Consider the following 25266-nt stretch of genomic DNA (forward strand, 5'->3'; position numbering starts at 1 on the left):
AATGAACATGCTGCGTTTTTTTTCTGGAATGCGATTCCGCTCAGGAAAACAACGCAGCATGTGCACAAAAAATGTGGATTGCATTCTATTAAATAGGATGCTTAATGTGAGGGTTTTTTTCGCGGTTTTATAGCGTTTTTATAGCGAAAAAACGCGAAAAATCTGCTACGTGTGCACACAGCCTTAGTGTTTTATTTTGAATGGGGCAAAAGGGGGGTAATTTGAACTTTTATATGTTTTTAATATTTGGCATGCTTCAATAGTCTCCATTGGAGACTAGAAGCTGCCATAACCCAATTGGCTCTGCTACATGCAGGTGATAATCAGATCGTCTGCATGTAGCAGAATACCTCACTTGCTATGAGCGCCGACAACCGGGTGGCGTTCATAGCAATCTGTCAGTGACAACCATAGAGGTCTCCAGGAGACCTCTGGTTGTCGTGCCAACCCATCGGTGACTTGCGATCACATGATGGGAGGCTCCGATGGGCGGATTTGCGGCATTATTCCCGGAAATGCATGTTAAATGCTGCTGTCTGTGTTTGACAGTGGCATTTAACGGGTTAACAGCCATGGGTGGATCACGATTCCTCCCGCAGCTCTTAGCGGCACTTCAGCTGTTCAAAACACCTGACGTGCTGGAAAAGGAGCGGGCTCACCAACGGAGCCCGCACCAAACAGTGGGAGGCGTCCAATGACGGCATTGGTCGTTAAGGGGATAAACAGTTTATGGCATATAACACAACCAAGCAATGAAAGAAAAATAGGAACGTCCTCACCAAATTGATGTTCATTCACGTAGGGTGAAACATGTCCATCCAGGTGAGAATCAATCCAGGAGATACGGGATATAGTATGGCCATATATATCCCTATAGGGACTGCAAAAGCTCCCACCCCGACAACGGCAGTCCACAGCTAGCCCTAATAAGGAGGCCCTGCACTCTCCCTCTCTGCATCTCCACGTGTTTCTTCCCTCGATTAAGTCTTCAGGGAACGTGTAGCACCAGTAGGGTCTCTATAGTAATTAGTGCAGAGTAAAATGGGTCTCTCCTGGAGGATTCTGGGCCTCCAACTTAGGCCAATGGCCATATACCATAGTTGGAGCTCCTTTTCCCTTTTTTAGGCAGCACTTCTTTTACATTTTAGTTATCTAGTTAAAGTTACATGTTAATATAAACTCTCACATTTTGCTGTATTGTACTTGACATTATAACATCCTATGGATTTAGAGGTGGGCATTTATTCCCACTCTATTGATTTTTCAACATTGTATAAGGTGCAATCCACTGAATAAATATATACAATATTTATATTTTAATTTCCATTTTTACATTTATTATACTCTGTCTACTGTTTACCCCCAAAAGAAAGCAGACACCCACCAAAAGAATTGCACTTATCAAACCCTAAACAAAAGCGTTGGCAAGTGAATGGGATCTCAAGCATAAATCTGCGTCGCTGCATTCCACAGCGGTTGGCTCCCCCTGCTGGCCGGAAGCAGTATCACTCAAGTGGAGTTGGTGAGAGCTGAGTGATACTGCAACTGGGGCTTATTTTTGAAGTTGAACTTATATTTCAAGCCTTCTCCAAAAAGGCTGAAAATTCCTGCTAGGGCTTATTTTTTGGGGGAAACAGGGTATGTGAACATCTTGACTTCACTAGGAAGACCTGACCTTTTGGCTTTAATACTGCAAATAGATTAATTATGTGAAAAATATTGGTTGATCAGTATGACCATAATCACAAGAACAGGTACTCGGGCATGGTCATTGATGATGAGTATTGTGTTTTAAACTTTAAAAGATGGCCGCGTTGTCTACTCTATCATTCAGTATCACAGACAATGAATGGCGCGGCATTTAAATAGGGCACAGTGAGCACTTGTTCTCATGAGCCCTGACCTCTGCAATCAGATGCCATATTGCAGATATGCAGTAGAGTTGTCACATAAACACGACTTCTTTAAGAAAATGAATATATAGGTTTTTTATACGTATTTTAGTGCAACATATTTACCTTGTATAACTTTTTTGCCTTTTATAGAAAAATCAAACTTGATTATCTTCAGGAGCAACAAGGATTCAGACGTGCCAACATCACCCTCCTTACATCGACACAATAATGTCAATCAAATGGTCTTTCACAAGATTAGGAGCGAAGACTTGACCTATGTATGTTACTCTGTAGAGACACTGTTATATACAGTGAATGCTATCCTGTTCATTGTTAGATGCATTTATTTAAATACGACTTAGTGGTATTCCCATCTCTAAGATCGTATCCTACTATGTAGTAACTGTGATAATAATATTAGCAAATACCTCCAATTAGGAATGTAGTATAGTTCTTCTGATTTGCTATGTCGCTTACCAAGTGCAGTGCTTTGCAGTAGCTTAGGTATCCATGGTTACAATCATTGACATAGTGACAGTTGTTTAGTTCTTAGATAACTACTTAGATAGCTACCGCAATGCCCTGCACATGGGGTAAGCAACGTAGTGAATCATAAGAACTGTACTACATTTGTAATTGGAGGTATTTGCTGATATTATTATTACACTTACTACATATTGGGATATTCTATTAGAGATGGGAATACCACTTTTAAAGGCGTTTCTTCTAAAAGCAGCAAAACGTTTGTCCACGGTTTGTGTCATTGAAACTCAGCCCCATTTCGCTTAGTAGAGCTGAGCTGCAGTACCGCATATCATTCATATCAAGAAAGCTGCCTTGTTTTGTATTTGTATTTCTTTCCTACATGACATTTTATTTGGTTACCTCCAGTCTTTGGCATCCTATGACTATATTGGAAAAGCAAGGATGATTGAGGAAACAGATTTCCAACTTTTATATACTAACAAGACCATCCTCTCCGCCACTGACTGTCATTTCCACGTACGCTAAGCACAGATGTGATGATTCTTGTCAGTGATCTAAACTGTTAATTTATAGCAGTAATCCTCTACCTATTGTATTTTTCTTAGTTGATGGAGGTAAATGCAACAATCCTATAGTTTACTATTGCGCACAAAAAATGCATGGGAGGCAAGGCACATCCATCCTCTATCTTACAATGGGAAATTTCACTCATATACAGGGTGCTGGAGTGGGCTGGCCGCGGGCTGCAGAGACAGCGGGAGGTCAGTGCTCCCGCTCATTAGCCTCATGTAATATTCACTGCACCCGCTGTCCATCATCTCGGTGCTGAAGCCGCCCCGAGTTAGTTGACAGGGGAGCGGCGCATATTGCACGTGCCTGAACTCTGCCCCCCTCCAATCATGAATATGCCCATCTCCCCCCCCCCCCCCCGGGTCACTCTATATGCCTCCTGCTGGCATGCACATGGTCCCCCCACCCAAGTCACTCTATATGCCCCCCTGTGCTGCTGGCAGGCACATCCCCCCCCCCCCGTCACTATATGTCCCCCTGTGCTGCTGGCAGGCACATGGCTTACCCCCCAGTCACTATATGCCCCCCTGTGCTGCTGGCAGGCACATGGCCCCCCCGGTCACTATATGCCCCCTGTGCTACTGGCACGCACATGCCCCAGCCCCCCCCCTTTGTCACTCTGCATGCCCCCTTGCTGGCAGGCACATGATAAAATAACAAACACAACTCACCTTCTGATGATGGCTCCGTGCTCCCAGTTCTCCCGAGGCTCTTCCTTCTTGTGTCTGTGCTGACATCCGATCATGTGATCGGCACAGCACAGTGATGTCATCACTGTGTGACCAGGTAACATGATCCGATGCCCGGGAAACAGGAAGGCAACTGAGGAGCTGGGAGCACAGAGCCATTATCGGAAGGTTGGGTTTGTTATTCTATCAGGTGCCTGCCAGCAGCGGGGGCATATAGAGTCACCGGGGGGGCAATGTGCGTGTCAGCAGCACAGGGGGGCATATAGTGACTGGGAGGGCCATGTGCCTGCCAGCAGCACAGGGGGGCCATGTGCCAGCACCACAAGGGGGCCAGGTGCCAGCACAAGGATGGGGGTTATATAGATACCAGGATGAGGGACATATATATGATTTGTAAGACAAACACTAGCATTATAAGACAGACCCCCATTGAACATAAAAAATGTTTTTTTTCTCTTTTTCTTCACCAAGTTTGGGAGTGCGTCTTATAATCAGGTGTGTCTTATAAAGCGAAAAATACAGTATTATGAAATACTTGTATATTCCTCTGAGGTACTCCATTTGGGTATGCCTATCTGATATACCTGTAGCATATCTGCGGGGTATTAAGTAAATATATATAGTATAGTATAGTAGATGAGGGTCCCACCATTGAGGCATGCATCAATCTCTAAAATGTGTCTCTGATGCCCGATGCTGTTAGTGTGGAGGTCTTCAGAATTCCAATTAATTTGTATGGGAATTCTAATTACTTCTCCGCTGATAGATCCCATTCTCGAGATAATCAGAATTTTATTACGACCCACATCTACTGTACATTTATGTATAGGTCATAAATGTATGAAAAGAGTAAACCTCTTTAAAGGAGATTTCCCAATAAGAAACGTAATTTTAAAGATGATTTTAAGCAATACATATTTGAATAATAATAATTTTCACAATTGGATGTGTTTAAAAAAAATGTTCCTGTTCTGAGATAATCTTATAAATGTGCCCCTGCTGTGTACTGTGTAATGGCCGTGTCTGACCGTACAGGAACATGTACTGATCATACAACATCTCCTGAGCAGGGGGAGAGCAAAAGAAAGTATACAGACAGGACAGCAGGGGATTGCAGCTGATACTCTTTGTGAAATAAAGCATTTCTCTGCCTGTTTTTTAAAAAAAAATTATGTCAAAGAATTATATGCAATCACATGCTTTTCTGTCTGTTTACACTTTTGCATCCTCCCCTGCCCAGTAGATGTGGTATGATCATACCATGTTCCTGCACAGTCAGACACAGCCATTACACAGTACATAACAGGGGCACATTTATAAGATTACCTCAGCACAGGAACATTTTTTTTAAATGCATCCAGTTGTGGAACTTATTATTCCATGATCTAGAGATTAAAATTAACTTTGTTCGTGGGACAACCCCTTTAAGTCTATGGTTAGCTTTAAGAGTTGCATATTAACACTAATCACACATTTGGAGATGTTGTGTTAGTTTATAGATAATAGTGCCCAATAGGGTTGAAAAATTGATTTTGACATTTTTGTAGACATTTTAACATTTACATTTTTGCACCTTATAGGTAGAAAATCTTGGGCAGGGTACTTTTACTAAGATTTTTCGAGGAAAGCGGGAGGAAATTGGAGACTACAATCAGATGCATGAAACAGAAGTTCTTCTCAAAGTCTTGGATAAGTCACATCGGAACTATTCTGAGGTACAACTAACACATAAAATACACTAGTCAAAAAATAAAGGGAATACCTAAACAACACAGTGTAACTCCAAATCAATCACACTTCTGTGAAATCAACTTGTCCAGTTATGAAGCATCACCGATTGTGAATCAGTTTCTCGTGTTCTTGTGCAAATGGAACAGACGACAGGTAGAAATGATAGGCAATTAGCAAGACAACCCCTATAAAGGAGTGCTTCTGCAGGGGGTGACCACAGACCATTCTCTGTTCTCATCCTTTTTGGCTGTTGTTTTGGTCACTTTTGCATTTTCTCATTACTCTCACCCGTAGAGGTATTGCACAGCAGCATGAGGCGGTGTCTACAACTCACAGAAGTTGCCCAGGTTGTGCAGCTCATCCAGGATAGCACATCAATTCGAGTTGAGGCAAAAAGGGTAGCTGTGTCTGTGTCAGCACAGTGTCCAGAGCATGAAACATACCAAGTGACGTGGAGGGGACCGTAGGAGGGCAACAACCCAGAAGCAGAACCACTATATCCTCTTTTGTACAAAGAAGGAACAAGAGGAGCAGTGCCCGAGCCCTGCAAAATGACCTCCAGCGGGCCACGAACATCTATGTGTCTGCTCAAACTGTCAGAAACAGACTTCATGAGGGTGGTATGAGAGCGCAATGTCCATAAGTGGGAGTTGTGCTCACAGCCAAACACCATGCAAGGTGATTGGCATTTGCCAGAGAACACCAAGACATTTTTTTGGAGGGCAACACAGCCCTCCATGTGCTAGCGAGACGATATGCAAATGCAGTTGGCCCTGGGTTCCTTCTGATGCATGACAATGTTAGGCCTCATGTGGCTGAAGTGTGTCAGCAGTTCCTGCTTGATGATAGCACTGATGTTATGAATTGGCCTGCCCATTCCCCAGACCTGAATACAGTCGAGCACATATGGTACATCATGTCTCACTCCATCCACCAATGCCACGTTGCACCACAGACTGTGCAGGAGTTGACTGATGCTTTAATCCAGGTCTGGGAGGAGATTCCTCAGGAGAACATCCGCCGCCTCATCATGAGTATGCCCAAGCATTGTAGGGAGGTCATATAGGCACGTCGAGGCCACACACTCTACTGAGCATCATTTCCATGTCTTGAGGCATTTCCACTAAAGGTGGGATGAGTCTGTAGTTTGATTTTCCACTTTCATCTTCAGTGTCATTCAAACTCCATACCTCCGTAGGATATTAATCTTGATTTACATTGATCATTTTTATGTTTCACTACATGGTGACCCGATTCTAACACATCGGGTATTCTAGAATATGTATGTAGTTTATTTATGAAGATTTCAGAATAATGCAATGAATACACAGGATTCGGGCCGGCTGGGCACGACCAATTGGCGAAGCGTGGTTCAAATCCCGCACCAATTCGTGGCCGGACTGCATCTGGTCGCTCCCGGCCGGCCGCGAACAATCAGCGACATTCAGTGAAGCCAGGGCGAGCTCCAGGTTTTTGAGGGCCCCAGGCGAAAGTGTCACAGCCCACGTAGTATATAGCACAGCCACGTAGTGTATAGCACAGCTATGTAGTATATAACACAGCCACGTAGTATATAGCACAGCCACATAGTATGTAGCACAGCCACGTAGTATATTGCACAGCCACGTAGTATATTGCACAGCCACGTAGTATATTGCACAGCCCACGCAGTATATAACACAGCCCACGTACTATATAGCACAGCCCACGTATATAACAGCCCACGCAGTACGTAACACAGCCCACGTAGTATATAGCATGGCCCACGTAGTATATAGCACAACCCACGCAGTATATAACACAGCCCACGCAGTATATAACACAGCCCACGCAGTATATAACAGCCCACGTAGTACATAACACAGCCACGTAGTATATTGCACAGCCACGTAGTATATAACACAGCCCACGTAGTATATAGCAATGTGGGCACCATATCCCTGTTAAAAAAGAATTAAAATAAAAAATAGTTATATACTCAACTTCCAGCGGCCCCGTATCCAGCCCAGGCCTTTAGCGATGCTCCTTGCGACGCTCCGTTCCCAGTAATGCCTTGCGGCAATAACCCGTGATGATGTAGCGGTCTCGCGAGACCGCTACATCATCTGGGGTCATTGCCGCAATGCATTCTTGGGACCGGAGCGTCGCAAGGAGCGGGAAAGGCTGCCGTGGACGCCGGAAGGTGAGAATATAATGAATTTTTTTTATTATTATTAGTTTTTAACATTATTATGTTTTTACTATTGATGCTGCATAGGCAGCATCAATAGTAAAAAGTTAGTCACACTTACAGGGTTAATGGCAGCGTTAGCGGACTACGTTACACCGCGTTATGCCGCGGTGTAACGCAGTCCGTTTAACGGACTGCTAAAACACTATGTGGGCGCAGACTGGAGGGGAGTATGGAGGGGGCACTGACTGGAGGGGAGTAGGGAGGGGCCAATTCGCGGCCGGACTGTGCCTGTCGCGGATTGGTCGCGCCCAGCCGGCCGCGACCAATCAGTGATGCGTGATTTCCGTTACTGACAGACAGACACACGGAAGTGGACCTTAGACAATTATATATATATAGATTGTTGTCAACACATTCCACTATGTAATGAATAAAGATTTGCAACTGGAATATTTCATTCAGTGATCTCTAGGATGTGGGATTTTAGTGTTCCATTTATTTTTCTTGAGCAGTGTATATTAAATTGTATGTTTTCAGTACTTCTTCCTGTGATGTATTAAGTCATACTTTATGGAATCACCTGAAGGATACTAACCTTCCTATTCTTTTTGCGTAAATGCAACTTCAGATAAACACGTGATAAATTACACCATGTTATTATTTGACAAAAACTAGATCAAAATGTAGGAACAGTGTGTAAAAAAAAAAAAAAAAAAACAACAAAAAACCCCTAAATGGAATCTGTTACCTACTTTTTCGTATATAAGCTTGGCCACCGCCATAAGGGGATAATCTACACCATTCTGTAATGCTGTAGATAAGCTCCCGTTGTAACCTGATAGATAAGAAAAGCAAGTTAGATTATACTCACCTGGGGGGCGGTCAGGTCCGATGGGCGTCGCGGTCCGGCGCCTTATGTCCTCTTCCTTGCTTCCTGTCGCGGCTCCTGAGCAGGCATACTTTATCTGCCCTGTTAAAGGCAAAGTACTGCAGTGCACAGGCGCTGGGCTTCTAGGACCTTTCCTGGCGCCTGCGCACTGCAGTGCTTTGCTCTGCCCTCAACAGGGCAGACAAAGTACGCCAGAGCCGCGACAGGAAGCAAGGAAGGGGACGTCATCGCATGAAGATGGGAGGCGCCGGACCGCGACGCCCATCGGACCGTACTGGACTGCCCCCCCCCCCAGGTGAGTATAATCTAACTTGGTTTTTCTCATCTTTCAGGTTACATCGGGGGCTTATCTATAGCATTACAGAATGCTGTTACAGAGTGCTGTACATAATCCAGTGACCGAAGCTATATATGAAAAAGTAGGTGACAGATTCCCTTTAAATACACACTTGCAGCTTCTATATGTATTAAGATGGAAAGTAATAGCCAGGTGCTGCTAATCAAACATCCCTGACTAATTGTTTATTATGAGAATTGCAGGAGGCTGAAGAAAGGAGATTGAAATCAAGAGAGTGCCACTTAAGCGCAATAAATGACATAAAAATGGCAGAGGTGATACATATATATGTGCTCACCTGTGGCGGTTGTGCAAAATACGCACAATGCTATGTTGGAATTTGATAATAATTGGGATCCAACCTCGTGGCTTGCCACCCATCCGAATTGCGTGGAGTTGTGTTAGTCCTGTTCTATTCATGACTCCAAGTGGAAATGTGAAAGGAGAGATTTTGGAGGCGCTTCCCTCTTGTGGAAGGAATCCCAAATGGATGTCAGATGTGGAACATACCTCCGGGTAATGTTCGGAGCAGTGATAACACTTCCGTGCTTGTAAAATTGTATTTATTCTAAAAATCCAACAGTAATGATTTTTGCATGCTGGTTACAAGAAATAATAGCAGGAAAAAATTTATAAATCTACCGTATTTTTCCCAACTGTAAAAATTTGGGGGGATAATGGGGGTGCATCTTATAGTCAGAATATACTTACAAATAACGTGGCGGCGGTCCCAGTCTGACGTTGCAGCCTCTCTTCCCAGGCTGGTGCGGCTCTCTGTTGCTTCAATGGCTTGTTGGGCGGTGGTGGCGGTGCTCTGTGGGACGGCCGTGGGGCGGCGGGGCTCCGCTGGCATTTCGTGAAAGCCTGGAGGCCCGCGCAGATCCATTCCTGCAATGCGGTGGTCTCCAGGAAAATGGTTGCCGGGGCGGCGCATGCTCAGATTCAGATCTCATTCATGAAATGCCGGCAGAGCCCTGTCGCCCCACAGAGCGCCGCCTCACAGAGCACCTGTCGGAAAATGCCGGTGAGGCCCCGCCACACCACAGGGCAGCACCACCGCACCAGCCTGGGATGGGATTTCCCAGAGGCCACAGCGCCCTTGTGACCACTCCTCCACCTGTGCCAAACCCCAACACCACCACCCCACCCCCCCTTCCTCCGGTGAGCTGAATTCGGACTGTAAGACGGAACCCCATTTGACACTTTTTTTCCCCCCCCTATTTTCCTTCTGAAAATTTGGGGTGCGTCTTATGGTCTGGTGTGTCTTATAGTCCGAAAAATACGGTATATAAAAACACAACTCGTTTCTGCTCTGAAAGAGCCTTCTTTCTTTAAATACACACTTACTGCTTCCATAAGTATTAGGCTATGTGCACAAGTTGTGGAATGGTGTGTGAATTTTTCCGCACTGTTTTTGAAAAATCCTCAGGTAAACCGCACTGCGGATTCCCCGCGGATTTACCCCGTTTTTTGTGCGGATTTCACCCGCGGTTTTACACCTGCGGACTCCTATTGAGGAGCAGATGTAAACCGCTGCGGAATCCGCACAAAGAATTGACATGCTGTGGAAAAAACAACCCTGCATTTCCGCGTGGTTTTTTCCGCAGCATGTGCACTGTGGATTTTGTTTTCCATACATTTACATGGTACTGTACAGTGCATGGAAAACTGCTGTACTGTACAACGCATGGAAAACTGCTGCAGATCCGCAGCGTCAAATCCGCTGTGGATCCGCAGCAAAATCCGCAATGTGTGCACATACCCTAAAGAGGGAAAGTTGTAGCCAGGTGCTGCTAATCAAATGTCCCTGACTAATTGTTTATTAAGCACTATGACCACATCTATTAAAATCAGAATTTTTTCCTTTTTTGTTGGTTTGGAGCATTCAGACGTGTGTTAACACAATGATAAGGGGGAAAGACATTGTGAAAGTCTCTCGCTCTCACTCTCCCCCTCTTGCTCTCTCTCTCTCTCTCTCTCTCCATCTCTCCCGACACAAGCTGTCCGGTATAAACCCCAGACTTTAAAGTTCGGGTTTGCTCATCTCTAGTTATAAAGCAATTTCCAAACAATCTGAAGTCCATCATTCTAGAGTGAGAGAGATTACTCCCAAGTGGAAAACATTCAAGACTGTGGAAAGTCATCCCAGCAAAATGCCCAAGACCTACAGCTCAGACTATAAAGGCCTCAATGTAAATGTAAATGATAATACACTTAGAAGACTGAACAAGAATGGCTTATTTGGAAGGGACATGATATCATGACTTAAGTTTGAAAAGTTGCATCTGAACTAACCACAAGGCTTCAAGTCATTGAATCTACAAGCTATTGATTCAAGGGTGTAATTAATGCTTCACACATTGGTTCTACGTTTTGGCCTAGTTTTGGGTAAATAAATAATAACACTGCAATTTATTTTGTGTTGTTTTTTTATCTGAGGTTGTATTTACCTCATTTTAGACCTTCCAGGGACCAGATGTTTTTTTATTATGTCCAGTTATGAAAACCTTTAGAATTCATACAGGTTTAACTTTTGATTTTCTCATGACTAAATAGTGATGAAATGGTATTCATTGATTTTAATACTTGGCAATGGTCTTGTTATCCTTACTACAAAAGGTGTACTAATTTCTTTATCATTGATATTTTACTCTCTTTCTTTTACATTGATCTTCAGTCTTTCTTTGAAGCAGCAAGCATGATGAGCCAGCTGTCATACAGACATTTGATTCTGAATTACGGAGTCTGTGTATGTGGCGATGAGAGTAAGTAGAATGTTTATTGGCTCGGCTGTCCAATATGGCTACAGGTGTGCTCTGTGACACTAAGTAGCAGCATAGAAGCAAGAACATTCCAATAATGTGGGTTTTGAAATGTGGCACAAACTGCTGTTAAAATGATAGTTTTAATTGGCACCTCCCTGTATTGTCAGAAAGGCACAATTCCAGTGAATGTATTGGATAATGGCTATTCATGCATTTCTCTAATATGTGGAGATGTAGTTTTCAAATATCTGGCATAGATAGCATACGAATATATCCTTTAACTCAAGTAGTACAAAGTATATACATCCTGCCCTAAAGGTTTAAAGGGAACCTGTGATGTAATTCATGCTGCCCAAACTACGGGTTACATGAATAAAAGACCTGCTGCCTCATTACAGACAGGTATGTTTCCCTCTAGAACCCTAGAGAGTTTCATACAAAAGCAGAGTCAGAGAAAGGACTTGAACCTCTGTGCCTAGAGGTATGTGTGCCGGCTTCCTCCTACCTGATCAGCAGACAGGTCTTTCCATATAAAAATATGTAGGGAGAGACCTGTCAATCTAAGTAAGTGGGGCAGGGAGAAGCCGGCAGGGACATACCTCTGAGACTAGCTGCCATTTTCAGCTGTTTCATAGTAAAATCTGCATGTTTGTAATGAAGGAGCTGGTCTCTTAATCATTCTGCCTGTGGTTTGGGCAGCATGAATCATGACTGGTTCCCTTTAATCCACATGTCCTGAATATGATATTTCCCAGATTATATGGATTCAGGATATCCATAACATGAAGTTTATTCCTTCAAGTTATGACAAAGAAACATTAATTTTCATTGATGATGGCACTTACTATAAGGCTCTGTTCACACTTCCTTATTATAGTCACATCTGTAATGGCTTCGTTTTCAAAAAGATTTGGGTAAATCCTAGCATGCCCCATTGAGTTCAGTGAGTGCTGTCATAGTACATGCACAGTTTGGGAGTTATTTTGGAAGATGAAGATAACACTACAGACTGCATTTTACTTGTGATCAAAAATTTCAGGAAGCCGGACCCCTGAAAACAATTATGAACAGAGCTGAAGTTACACTTATCAGCTGCAGTTGGCCACACAGATTGCTACTATGATTTGCCAGTTTGGATATTCCATACTACATTTCCCTGGGAAATGTGCTTGTATGTTCCGATACTGAGCTCTGGTATCTAAAAGTAGTGATTTTCTGCTTTTACCTATGTTTGACCCATTTAACAAAAACAGCTAAGCATGCGCTAAAAAGTGCTTTTATTTTGTCAATTTAGTAAAATCACAAAGACATGATAATAAAAAAACAGACTAAAACTCCATATGAGCTAATGTATAAATGGCCAAAACAGTGGTCCTCCCTAAAATATAGATACACAAACCATATAAAGATACAAATGATACTAAATAGAGCAGAAAACAAAGACAATTTAGTATGTTTAAACATTCTAAAAGAAATAGTGGTACATGAGTAACACATAAGCAAAACATAAAGTGCCCATAGTGTGCCAGTGTATTACAAGTGAACAGCGGGCTCACTTCCTACAGATGGCGATCTACTGGGGCGCTGAGCCACTATATCTCCATCTACTGCTCACTGTACCCTGTATGCACTGTATGCCTGTGTGTTACTTATTTGGTGCTTCTGTACCAACATTCCCAATAGGATTTTCATGTTGAAATATAATAGAGCGGAAGGTAAGGAAAATTTAGTGTCATTATATTTTTATATGGCTCGTGTAGATATATTTTAGGGAGGCATTTTATTTTATTTTTGTGCACTGGCTTTGATTTTATGATTTTGATGGGTTTGGTTATGCTAAATTTGTGTATGTTTTTTTTTTATTGGAACAAATGAAAAACCCTTTTAGAGTATTATCCACGCCATGTTTTTTTGTTCACAGGTTTATATATTTCATGTAAAAGTGCTGTCTTTGTTGTTTAAATGGTTGTTGCTGGACGATTATTTGGGATAATTCTATAATTGACAACCCATTCTAGTATTTGTACTTTAAGATTGGGCACTGTATTATGAGGTTGAAGTTAGTCTTTTGAAATGAATCATGTGTTAATAAAGAAATATACAACATTATCTAACCTATATAAAAAAAAAAAATTCTGTTAGGTATTCTTGTACAGGAATATGCAAAATTTGGCTCACTGGACATATACTTGAAGAAAAACAAAAACTTGGTGAATATTATGTGGAAATTGGAAGTTTCAAAACAGCTAGCGTGGGCCATGCACTTTCTTGTGAGTATTTACTATTTTTTTTTGGTTAGAACGCATTGCTTTCTTCTGGAAGTTAATCATTGTTGTATGTGCTAAACCGATGAAGGAACCGGTCATCAGGGCCGTTATATCATATAATAATGCTGATTTTTCATTTGGGGATTGAACCATATTTTCTTATATTTCTTTCAAATAAACTTTGTACATAACTTCTTCGTCAAGGAAACCATGCCGTACTTCTAGAGGACTTTGAGCCTGACACCATTAACCTTTTTCCAGGTTGTACATTTAGGTGCACAGATAAAATGTATTAACTTAACTACTAAGTATTGAAATGAAATCCCCTTTTGGCTGACACAGTCACACTTTTAGTGCCTACTGTATGAAGCGTTCAGGTTTGTCACAAAATGGCAGATCTGTAAAATGAGAAATTCCTATTTTATCTAGTGTATAGCTCCTCCCTCCTCACATTTTTCCTATTTGATTTCCCATTTTTCAGCAGATTTACTTGGGTTTGCTTGGAATGTATCAAGTGTGGTGTTTTATACATCAGTCTTATGCCAAATACCCACTGAGGTATTGTGTACCAATTTTATTAAGATGCACACACCTGTTAATGAATTTGGCACATCTCTTGGCCATCCACGTGTGTAGATTTATGATATAATTTACGTTTGTACTTTCCCTTACTAAGCCTGCCCACTTTTTTTTTTTAAGAAAATTAAGGTCAACACCAAAGAGCAAAAAGCTGAAAAATGTTTGCACAAACTCGCCTTGTGATGCTAGGAAACTAGTACAGAGGGAATGAAAACTTACCCCCATGGTCTGTGAAAACATAGTAACACAATAACTCATAGGCCTTGATTCAGTAACTGGGGTGTCGTATACCAGTGTTAATGAGGACCTTGCATGAGTAATATGCTCCAAATTTATTAAATGGGTTGCCCACTACTAGGGCAACCCCTTCTTAATCTAAAAGTCTGGCCCCGGTAAAATAATAAAGCCTATACTTTCCATTGGTCCCGGGGCTGTGATGCGGTGGAATGACACGTGATGCCTGACGCCCATTCAGCGCCGGTGTCACTGTCACCGCCTTGAACAAACTGAACATGAAGAGGAAACCAGGGTTCAGCTGTAGCTCTGGCTTCCTGTTTATGTTCAGTTCATACGAAGGCGGAGACAGTGACGCCAGTGCTGATTGGGCACTGGGCATCACGTGTCACAACAATGAAGTCAGCACATTTTATTAGTGGCGTGCTCCTCACCGGAAATGTTACTGGTAAAAAAAAAACGCCAGAACTTTTAATAAATTTTGTGGGCAAATAATGCCCGATCCCAGTTCCACTCATTTTGCTGGAGCTGCTTGAAACTGTGTGAAGATGCCAAAAGTTGCAAAATTTGTAGTTTTCAAAGAGTGTTTTACGCCAGTTCGCGGCAAAAACGCTTTGATAAATGCAGCATCTGGACCCATGTAACTTTTTATGGTGGAAATGCTGATAAAGTAAAAGTAAGTTTAACATCTACTGTGGGTATAATCCTGGAGGGCATTCTAAGGGATGCTATACTGGAGTATCTGAAGAGGAATAACCTCATGACCCAGTATCAGCACGGGTTTACTAGGGACCGCTCATGTCAGACTAATTTGATCAGCTTCTATGAAGAGGTAAGTTCCGGACTGGACCAAGGGAACCCAGTGGACGTAGTGTATATGGACTTTTCCAAAGCTTTTGATACGGTGCCACACAAAAGGTTGATACATAAAATGAGAGTAATGGGGATAGGGGAAAATATGTGTAAGTGGGTTGAGAGCTGGCTCAGGGATAGGAAACAAAGGGTGGTTATTAATGGAGCACACTCGGACTGGGTCGCGGTTAGCAGTGGGGTACCACAGGGGTCAGTATTGGGCCCTCTTCTTTTTAACATATTTATTAATGACCTTGTAGGGGGCATTCAGAGTAGAATTTCAATATTTGCAGATGACACTAAACTCTGTAGGGTAATCAATACAGGGGAGGACAATTTTATATTACAGGATGATTTATGTAAACTAGAAGCTTGGGCTGATAAATGGCAAATGAGCTTTAATGGGGATAAATGTAAGGTCATGCACTTGGGTAGAAGTAATAAGATGTATAACTATGTGCTTAATTCTAAAACTCTGGGCAAAACCGTCAATGAAAAAGACCTGGGTGTATGGGTGGATGACAAACTCACATTTAGTGGCCAGTGTCAGGCAGCTGCTACAAAGGCAAATAAAATAATGGGATGTATTAAAAGAGGCATAGATGCTCATGAGGAGAACATAATTTTACCTCTATACAAATCACTAGTTCGACCACACTTAGAATACTGTGTACAGTTCTGGTCTCCGGTGTATAAGAAAGACACAGCTGAACTAGAGCGGGTGCAGAGAAGAGTGACCAAGGTTATTAGAGGACTGGGGGGTCTGCAATACCAAGATAGGTTATTACACTTGGGGCTATTTAGTTTGGAAAAACGAAGACTAAGGGGTGATCTTATGTTAATGTATAAATATATGAGGGGACAGTACAAAGACCTTTCTGATGATCTTTTTAATCATAGACCTGAGACAGGGACAAGGGGGCATCCTCTATGTCTGGAGGAAAGAAGGTTTAAGCATAATAACAGACGCGGGTTCTTTACTGTAAGAGCAGTGAGACTATGGAACTCTCTGCCGTATGATGTTGTAATGAGTGATTCATTAATTAAATTTAAGAGGGGACTGGATACCTTTCTGGAAAAGTATAATATTACAGGGTATATACACTAGATTCCTTGATAAGGCGTTGATCCAGGGAACTAGTCTGATTGCCGTATGTGGAGTCAGGAAGGAATTTTTTTCCCCATGGTGGAGTTACTCTTTGCCACATGGGTTTTTTTTGCCTTCCTCTGGATCAACATGTTAGGGCATGTTAGGTTAGGCTATGGGTTGAACTAGATGGACTTAAAGTCTTCCTTCAACCTCAATAACTATGTAACTATGTAAAAGAGTATATGGTCACTTTGCTGCTCAGTGCAACTTTTGCTTTATATATTGGTTAAAATAAGTATTTGGTAGAACTTCAAAAAACAAAATCTGCATGTTTACTTACATTTACGGAAGAGGCCGGCGCTTCACTTGTTTTATCAGTAAGTGAGCAGATGTTTTCAAACACCAGACTAAAAATGCCTATCAAGGGTTTGTTTATTGACTGAAAACCCTTCCCTGCTTATGTGGTTTTATTGGTGTCCAGGTTTGGTGCCCTTACTTGACCTGACGTGTCCTCACATAACATCGCGGTCTTTTCCCAGAATATAAAGGTTACTCATTTCTTAGTAACTCCAAGTCTAGTGTAATTTTTTGCAATTCATGTTTTCATTTGAAAGACTTGTACTTTTGAGTGCATCTGAAGGCAGATTTGAGAAAGAAGTGCTTTATAAACTATGGACTGGCAGATCTGTACTTTCTAAGGTCACTGACATGTCACCATTTATGAAATCGCTGTCACACAGCTTCTGGTGTAACACTTTGTCCATTGGACTCTCATAGTGTTTTATAAGATCAAGACACAATTGTACTGTTATAGGATAAAATAGACAATTTTGCAAATTCACCTACTTGTTGATATACAATGTTTTATGAACAAAACCATTATATTTAACTGTAAGGACACAGTTGTTTTCTATCTTTTCATTTGGCAATTATGGTTACCATTGAGAAGTCTAACAATTGTACTAAATAATAGTAATTAATAGATGTTTCAAATCATTGGTTGGAAGTCCGCTAGACAGCTAATAATGCTTTCACAATTGTATAATGGAATAATGTTTTTATGATCTCATTTCTGCTTTAATTTATGTGAATTGTATAAACATTTTTGTGCTGGTAGTTAACTAACAAGAAGTTATTTTACGAGTTCTTGCTCTCATTAATCTCATTTATTATTTTGGATCCACTGTGACCCTTTTTCACATTTTTCATATTTTAGGAAGATCGAAATCTAGTACACGGTAATGTGTGTCTTAAGAACATTCTGCTCATCAGAGAAGAAGACCGTAAGACCGGAAATCCTGCTTTCATTAAGCTCAGTGATCCAGGAATTAGCATTTCTGTTCTACCAAGAGAAAGTAAGTTGGTCAGTTGGCAGTTGTTCAGTTGATTTTGGCAGACCATAATGTATGCTTTGTAGTTCTCAGCAAAGATATGGCATTTACTAAATTTGTTTTAAAGGGGTTGTCCTGTCCAAATCAATAAGTCTGCAGTCACTCTGTGAATGCAGACTTGTGAACCCCCATTGCACGCACTATGTGCTGCAGGCATACACCGATTTCTGACCTTGGACTGGAGGATATGTATGAGTTATACATACTCCTGGACAGTGTCGTCTAGTAGTGTGGCCGACTAGAGGATGTGACCTCGCTCTATAAAGTTGTAAGTTGTGAGGCCACGTTCACTAGATGGGCCCTGGCCGGGAGTATGTAGAAGTCGTACATACAGCGGTGCCAGATCACAAACTGGCGAATCCCTGCAGCACACAGTTCGTGCACTGGGGGAATTCATAAGTCACTGCAGACTTATTGATTTGGACCGGACAACCCCATTAAGGTCAGACCAGTAAAAGAGCAGGGCCTTCTCAATTAATTTCACATTGACATGTCATAATAGTTTTTAATTGGGACCATAGTGCTTGTCGAATACTTAAAGGGGTTGTCTCCTGCTATGTCTTCATGAGCGCACTGCTCCCCTGACTCCCAATTTCCTGCTTACTGAGTGGCGAGACTCCAGCTTGAGTGACCATTCAGGCCAGGAGCTTTGTTGTGCTGCTGGCCTGAATGGTCCTCTCTCCAGTGTTGCTATATGAAAGTACTTTGCCTCTGTAGCATTGGCGGAGCACAGTGACACTGACACTGTCCAGATCGGGAGTAAACTGTGTTCTCCAGCCATCCTGGCCAGGTTCAGAGCAGTATCCTAGACGCAAGCAGCACACTAGATAATAGAGGATCAGGGATGGGAAGTGAATGGCGGCAGATAGAAAAGGCAAGCTTGCACTGTCTATCATTCTCTTTTTCATTACATTTAGTATATGCTGGAAAAGCTACTGGTGAACATACCAAATATATACATAGGACCTAATGTACCCAGCATATGCGAAAAGGTTGTAATTTTGGATTTTCTTTTCTTATGTAGAGTAAAAAACCGTATTCCATATGGTATAGGTTTTTTTTCCTATAAGGAGTCATTAGTCATTGCCACTATGCCATTGAATGTTTCAACAGTGGTTTACTCCCGATATATGTCTCTTAGAGAATGCAAAAAAAAAAATGAACTTACTATAGAAGTAAATGATATAAAATATTTAAATGATTTATCAAAGTTGATTACAGGCAGACGTTTGTATATGGTCTTGTGTGTTTATCTAGTGCCCATACTCTCGGCCTTACATTTGCACCATTTATCTTGTAAAACGATGTTTACTTGTAATATTCACAATGTGTTACTATTCCATTGGAGAGTCTGTTTTCACTTGGTGCTGTATCCAGAGATTGACATGCAAGGTAAGTATTGCAGACAGCACTCTGTGAAACTGTGTATCTCACTGTTCCTGTCACTTTTCCCCTATTTAGTTCTTTTGGAAAGGATTCCATGGGTTGCTCCTGAGTGCATCGACAATCCTAAAAATCTCAGCCCAATGGTAGACAAGTGGAGTTTTGGTACCACCCTATGGGAAATATGTAGTGGTGGTGATAAACCGCTCAGTGCACTGGATTCTCAAAGAGTAAGTCTGCTTATGATGAATGGAAAGCGTCTAGGTTCTCCTTGTAAAATATCTACTATTGCGCTATGGTGACATCATCTGGTGTAGATTCAGACCCCATTGAGGCACTTTCCTGTATCTACAAATGAAAACATTTATTTTTATATTTAAGAGTGATTTTATAGCCATAATATATATTTTTTCTAATATACTTGGTGTGAAGACCTTTCTGGCCTTGAAGAACTCTGCTTGTAGTCATCAAATGGTAACCTTCATTGTTGACTTCTTATGGCTACATATCTTTCCTGCTCATGTGAGGGATACACAGCTGCATAGCTCTGTGTTTGTCTGTTAACAAGCTGAATAAGTTTCTGCTCTACCCTGAAGTCACAGATTGGCTGCAGTGGTCACATTTGGTACACAGCACGTTATCACTGCAAACTAGTAAACATGGACCAGTGGGGAGGACCACCACTACAGAGCTGGAACAGCAGTGAGAGTACACATTCTTTTAATGTACAAAAAAGAGAAAAAAGTCACTATTCATTCACACAACTTGAAAGGATAGCGGCACACATCTCACAATTACTCTGGAACTCCGAGTGCTTCACCAAATGCAAGATTTTTGTGAAACTTCAAAGAGTGGAAAGGTGACACTCTCTGTTCCACTGAGAACTGCTTTTATTGCAGAATCGTTACAAAATGAATGCAGGTGCAAGAAACAGACAAAATACATTGTTTTATTTTATCACATTTCACCCATTGGGAAAAATTTGTCAAGAGCTCAGAAACCCCATTTTAATTTTTCATTATACAATTTATAATCTGTATTTTCTACATCCAGAAAAAAAATAGTAATGTGTTTGGCAATAGAAAAAAAATATTACCGTATTTTATGTTACAAAGCTTTCTAACATCAGTTGTAAAATCCACCAAGAATATCTGGGTGACTTGTAGATATATACTGCAGCAACATTCTCCTTACATAATATTCCATCAGACTCCAGTTGGCAGAGCAGCGATAGCAGATAAAGTTCAGCAGTCGGTATGGTAAAGGTTGCCTAACTGCTCAGAACACTAATATTGCTAGGCTATGTAAGGTCCACCATCATTCAGTCCCAGCTATGGTATTGTAAGGTAAAATGTCAGCTTCTTGGGTCTCTAGTTTCTGTTTACCTTTCAATAAATGAGTCCAGTTTTCAGAATCACCCGTTCCACAGGTTGGTTTGTTTTTATTTTTTATTTTTTTAATTATTCTTTATTAACCCATTTCAAGTCCATCGCTGCTCTCAGAGCCTGTTATTGTGTGCAGTGCTGATGTCACGTTGACAGCACTGCAGCTAATCCGTGAGCTCAGCAGCTCCGTGCTTCACGTTTGGCACTATTGCTGAGCTCAGTCATTGGTTGCAGTGCTATTGTCATGACGTCAGCGCTGCAGATAATAACAAACGCCAGGAGCAATGGTGGAGACATGCTGCTGGACCTGGGAAGGGTGAGTAAGGCTCTTAGGTTTTTTTTTTGTTTTGATTTTTAAATAAACTGCTGCTGGGAGGCAGGGGTTTTCAGAAACTGGAAAACCCTTTTAAAGGGAACCTGTCACCCCCAAAATCGAAGGTGAGCTAAGCCCACGGCATCAGGGTCTATCTACAGCATTCTGTAATGCTGTAGATAAGCCCCCAATGTATCCTGAAAGATGAGAAAAAGAGGTTAGATTATACTCAGCTGGGCGGGCGGTCCGATCCGATGGGCGTCGCGGTCCAGGACCTCCCATCTTCATAGGATGACATCCTCTTCTTGTCTTCATGCTCCGGCGCAGGCGTACTTTGGCAGAGCAAAGTACTTCAGTGCACAGGCGCCGGGCCTCTCTGACCTTTCCTGGTGCCTGTGCACGTCAGTACTTTGCTCTGCCCTCAAAAGAGCAGACAAAGTACACCTGCGCCAGTGCCGCAGCATGAAGACAAGAAGAGGACATCATCGTAAGAAGATGGGAGGCCCCGGACTGCGACGCCTATCGGACCAGACAGCAGCGGGACCGCCCCTGGGTGAGTATATGAAGAAAAATCAGATCACTGCACTCATCCAATTCAAGTCAATTTTGTTGAAGTGAATATTTTTATTAAAGATGCGGAGATGAGGACGAAACAATAAGGCACCAATTTTAACGTTTCGGCCACGCGGTGGCCTTGATCACAAAATGGTGCTGTAACAAAGATAAAAAAAACCGTGTGTGAACATATAATATATACAGTGCTCAAATGTACAATATATACAGAATATATGCAGAGCTATCTACAAAATCATAGAAGGAATGGAACAAATGTCAGTTATCGATGAGAAAATAAGTAAGCAGGTAGAGGTTGTCACAGTCCTGCGACCTATGTTGGACACAAGGAAATCAAAACAAAGTATGGGCTTCCTGAAGGTCTCACATATAGAAAGAGATACTAAAGGAGGTAAAGACGGATTCACGTACCCTTAGTGGTTGTTCGTGTAGCGTCATGTGATAATAGGATATGTTATTACATCCCAAAAAAATATAGATGAGATGGGTGAGTATAGTCTGACCTCTTTTTCTCATCTTTCAGGATACATTGGGGGCTTATCTACAGCATTCCAGAATGCTGTAGATAAGCCCCTGATGCCGGTGGGCTTAGCCCACCGGCGATTTTGGGGGTGACAGGTTCGCTTTAAGAATTTCAGAATTAATTTCAGGATTATATGTATTTTACCTGTCGTCTAGAAATTGCAGTTTTATGAAGATCGGCATCAACTCCCCACACCCAAATGGATTGAGCTTGCAAATCTCATCAACGGTTGCATGGACTATGAGCCAGATTTCCGGCCATCATTTCGTGCAGTTATAAGAGAGCTTAACAGCTTGTTCACTCCAGGTAGGACTCCTTTGAAGAAAATAAAGTACATTCTCAGTCTTTTCAATTTGACAGTTTCCATTCCTGTTAGTCTATACAACAAATATATGTGATGTGTTTTATGTTCTTTTTGCCAGACTACGAACTACTGGCAGAAAGTGATTTACTTCCGAATGTGAGAGTTGGGCCATTTGGCTTTTCTGGAGGTTTTGAAGACCGTGCTCCAACTTATTTTGAGGAAAGACATCTTAAATTCTTGCAGCAACTTGGCAAGGTAATTTTTTCTTTATATACAATTATTAAAACCATATTAAAACCCACTGACAAATGCACTATATAAAACCACATTAAACCCCACTGACAAATGTACTATAAACATAATTACCTTGGTACATATGGTATATTTTGGGCATCTGTAAACAGTCAAGTTTGTCAAAGAAAATCTGTCTGCTCATTCCTCCCCCCAAACCAATTATGTGTGTGCGGGGTTATAAGAGCACAAGTGAATCCATACCTTTTATAAAACAAAAATGTTGCTTTATTGCATGGAGGTACACTTTAGAGGTGATATACAAATGAGGCTGGAAGTGCTTTGGGTGGGATGAAGCACTTCTACTGCCTCATCTCCCAGCTTAAAGGCCCCGTCTCACATAGCGAGATCGCTAGCGAGATCGCTGCTGAGTCACTAGTTTTGTGACGCAACAGCGACCTCAGTAGCGATCTCGCTATGTGTGACACGTACCAGCGACCAGGCCCCTGCTGTGAGATCGCTGGTCGTGTCGGAATGGCCTGGACCTTTTTTTGGTCGTTGAGGTCCCGCTGACATCGCTGAATCGGTGTGTGTGACACCGATCCAGCGATGTCTTCACTGGTAACCAGGGTAAACATCGGGTTACTAAGCGCAGGGCCGCGCTTAGTAACCCGATGTTTACACCCTGGTTACCAGCGTAAATGTAAAAAAAAACAAACAGTACATACTCACCATCTGATGTCCGTCAGGTCCCCCGGCGTCTGCTTCCTGCTCTGACTGAGATCCGGCCGTACAGTGAGAGCACAGCAGTGACGTCACCGCTGCGCTCTGCTCTCACTGTACGGCGGCACTCAGAACAGGAAGCAGACGGCAAGGGACCTGACGGACACCGAAAGGCGAGTATGTACTGTTTGTTTTTTTTGGTAACCAGGGTAAACATCGGGTTACTAAGCGCGGCCCTGCGCTTAGTAACCCGATGTTTACCCTGGTTACCCGGGTGCTGCAGGGGGACTTCGGCATCGTTGAAGACAGTTTCAACGATGCCGAAGTCGTTCCCCTGATCGTTGGTCGCTGGAGAGAGCGGTCTGTGTGACAGCTCCCCAGCGACCACACAACGACTTACCAACGATCACGGCCAGGTCGTATCGCTGGTCGTGATCGTTGGTAAATCGCTATGTGAGACGGGGCCTTAACTCCACTCCCAAATAGGCAACTGATATGCCACAGCTTTGCTTTCAAGTGGAGTTAGATTGAGAATGGAGCTGGGAGCTAAGGCAGTGGAAGTGCTCCTTCCCACCCAGAGCACTTGCAGACACATTTTCATATGACTTCTAAATTGGGTTTCCCTGCAACAGAGCAGTATTTTTGTTTAATAAAGCTATAGATTCACTTGCTTTTTTGTAATGTACACACAACTGATTGAAACTTATGAAGCGCTTAGGGTCATTTGGTCAGATCCCACAGAAGAACTCATGTAGCACAAATTGGTAGAAAAAGATAATGCCAGTCTTGATAGAAATATGTCAGAACACCCAGTACACACAACTGGCTGCGTATGTGCTGCATAACCACAAAGTGGTCAGAGTGCCTTTGATACGTTGTGCAAAGTTCTGCTGGGTAATATAGGATCCTTGTTTACTTATTGATGCTATACTGGCACATACCAGTTACCTAAACATTTACTTCGCCTCCAAATTACAAAGATCTCAATCTGATTGAACATCTGTTGGATGTGCTGGAAACATAAGTCCAATCCATGGGTGCCCCAACTCACAAATTACTTGTCTTAACTGCTCTGCTGCTAAGGTCTTGGTGCCAGACACTACAGAACAGAATCTGAGGTCTTGTGGTGTACATGCCTTGATGGGTCAGAGCTGTATTCTAGCCATAAGAAGAAATGGCCTGTCCACAGGTTCGGCGATCTCCTCTACCATGGTGGGATGCGGACTGCTAAGACCCACACTAGTGGCTAGTATTTGGACCCATTTGTCTCTTGTCTGTAAGAACCAGCAGAACATGTGTTTGACTGGATCTGCTGTAAAAAAGATGAGTGCTGTTTCCTGCTATCTTAGCAGTCCCATAGGGAAAGAAAGTACGGTACCCTGTTCTGGTGATCGGTGGAGTTCTCAGATGTCGAGCCTCCACCAATCTCAAAATGATACATTCTAGATCGTGGTGGTCCAACTTTTGAGAGCCCTGCCAATTGTTACCCAAATACACCTATAAAGTTATGGTTCATCCTTTTATATGGTTTAGTGTTTCAAGTTAAGTTATTGTATCTAGTTAATGGAGATATATACATATATATATATATATATATATATATATATATATATATACATACATATATATATATATATATATATATATATATATATATATATATATATATATTTAAAGCACCGCTCCAGAATTTTCTTTTCTTGCAGCGCAGGAATGGTGCTGGTAAAGCAAGTTCCCTATACTTAGTGTTATACTTACCAGCTGCTGTCTTCATCTGTTCTCTGCACCACTCTGGTCAGTCTCCAGAAGTTTGAGACTTGTCAGATCGCACCAGTGTTTGCTGGGCAAGCCAGAGGTTACGTTTCAATGCAAGTCTTTGAGAG

The 25266-nt window shown here is 42.2% G+C and overlaps 1 protein-coding gene across 1 annotated transcript in view; it reads left to right on the forward strand.

Annotated features, from left to right (window-relative positions):
- JAK2 (Janus kinase 2) overlaps positions 1-25266 on the forward strand; it is a 337554-nt gene that overhangs the window by 291276 nt on the left and 21012 nt on the right. The window contains exons 11-18 of the mRNA XM_077249154.1: positions 2046-2173; positions 5221-5355; positions 11448-11535; positions 13678-13805; positions 17774-17912; positions 19410-19561; positions 22281-22431; positions 22548-22684. Of these exons, the coding sequence (XP_077105269.1) occupies positions 2046-2173; positions 5221-5355; positions 11448-11535; positions 13678-13805; positions 17774-17912; positions 19410-19561; positions 22281-22431; positions 22548-22684 (1058 nt within the window). The remainder of the gene's footprint in view (positions 1-2045; positions 2174-5220; positions 5356-11447; positions 11536-13677; positions 13806-17773; positions 17913-19409; positions 19562-22280; positions 22432-22547; positions 22685-25266) is intronic.

Source organism: Ranitomeya variabilis, chromosome 1 (assembly GCF_051348905.1).
Source record: "Ranitomeya variabilis isolate aRanVar5 chromosome 1, aRanVar5.hap1, whole genome shotgun sequence".
Taxonomy (NCBI): Eukaryota; Metazoa; Chordata; class Amphibia; order Anura; family Dendrobatidae; genus Ranitomeya; species Ranitomeya variabilis.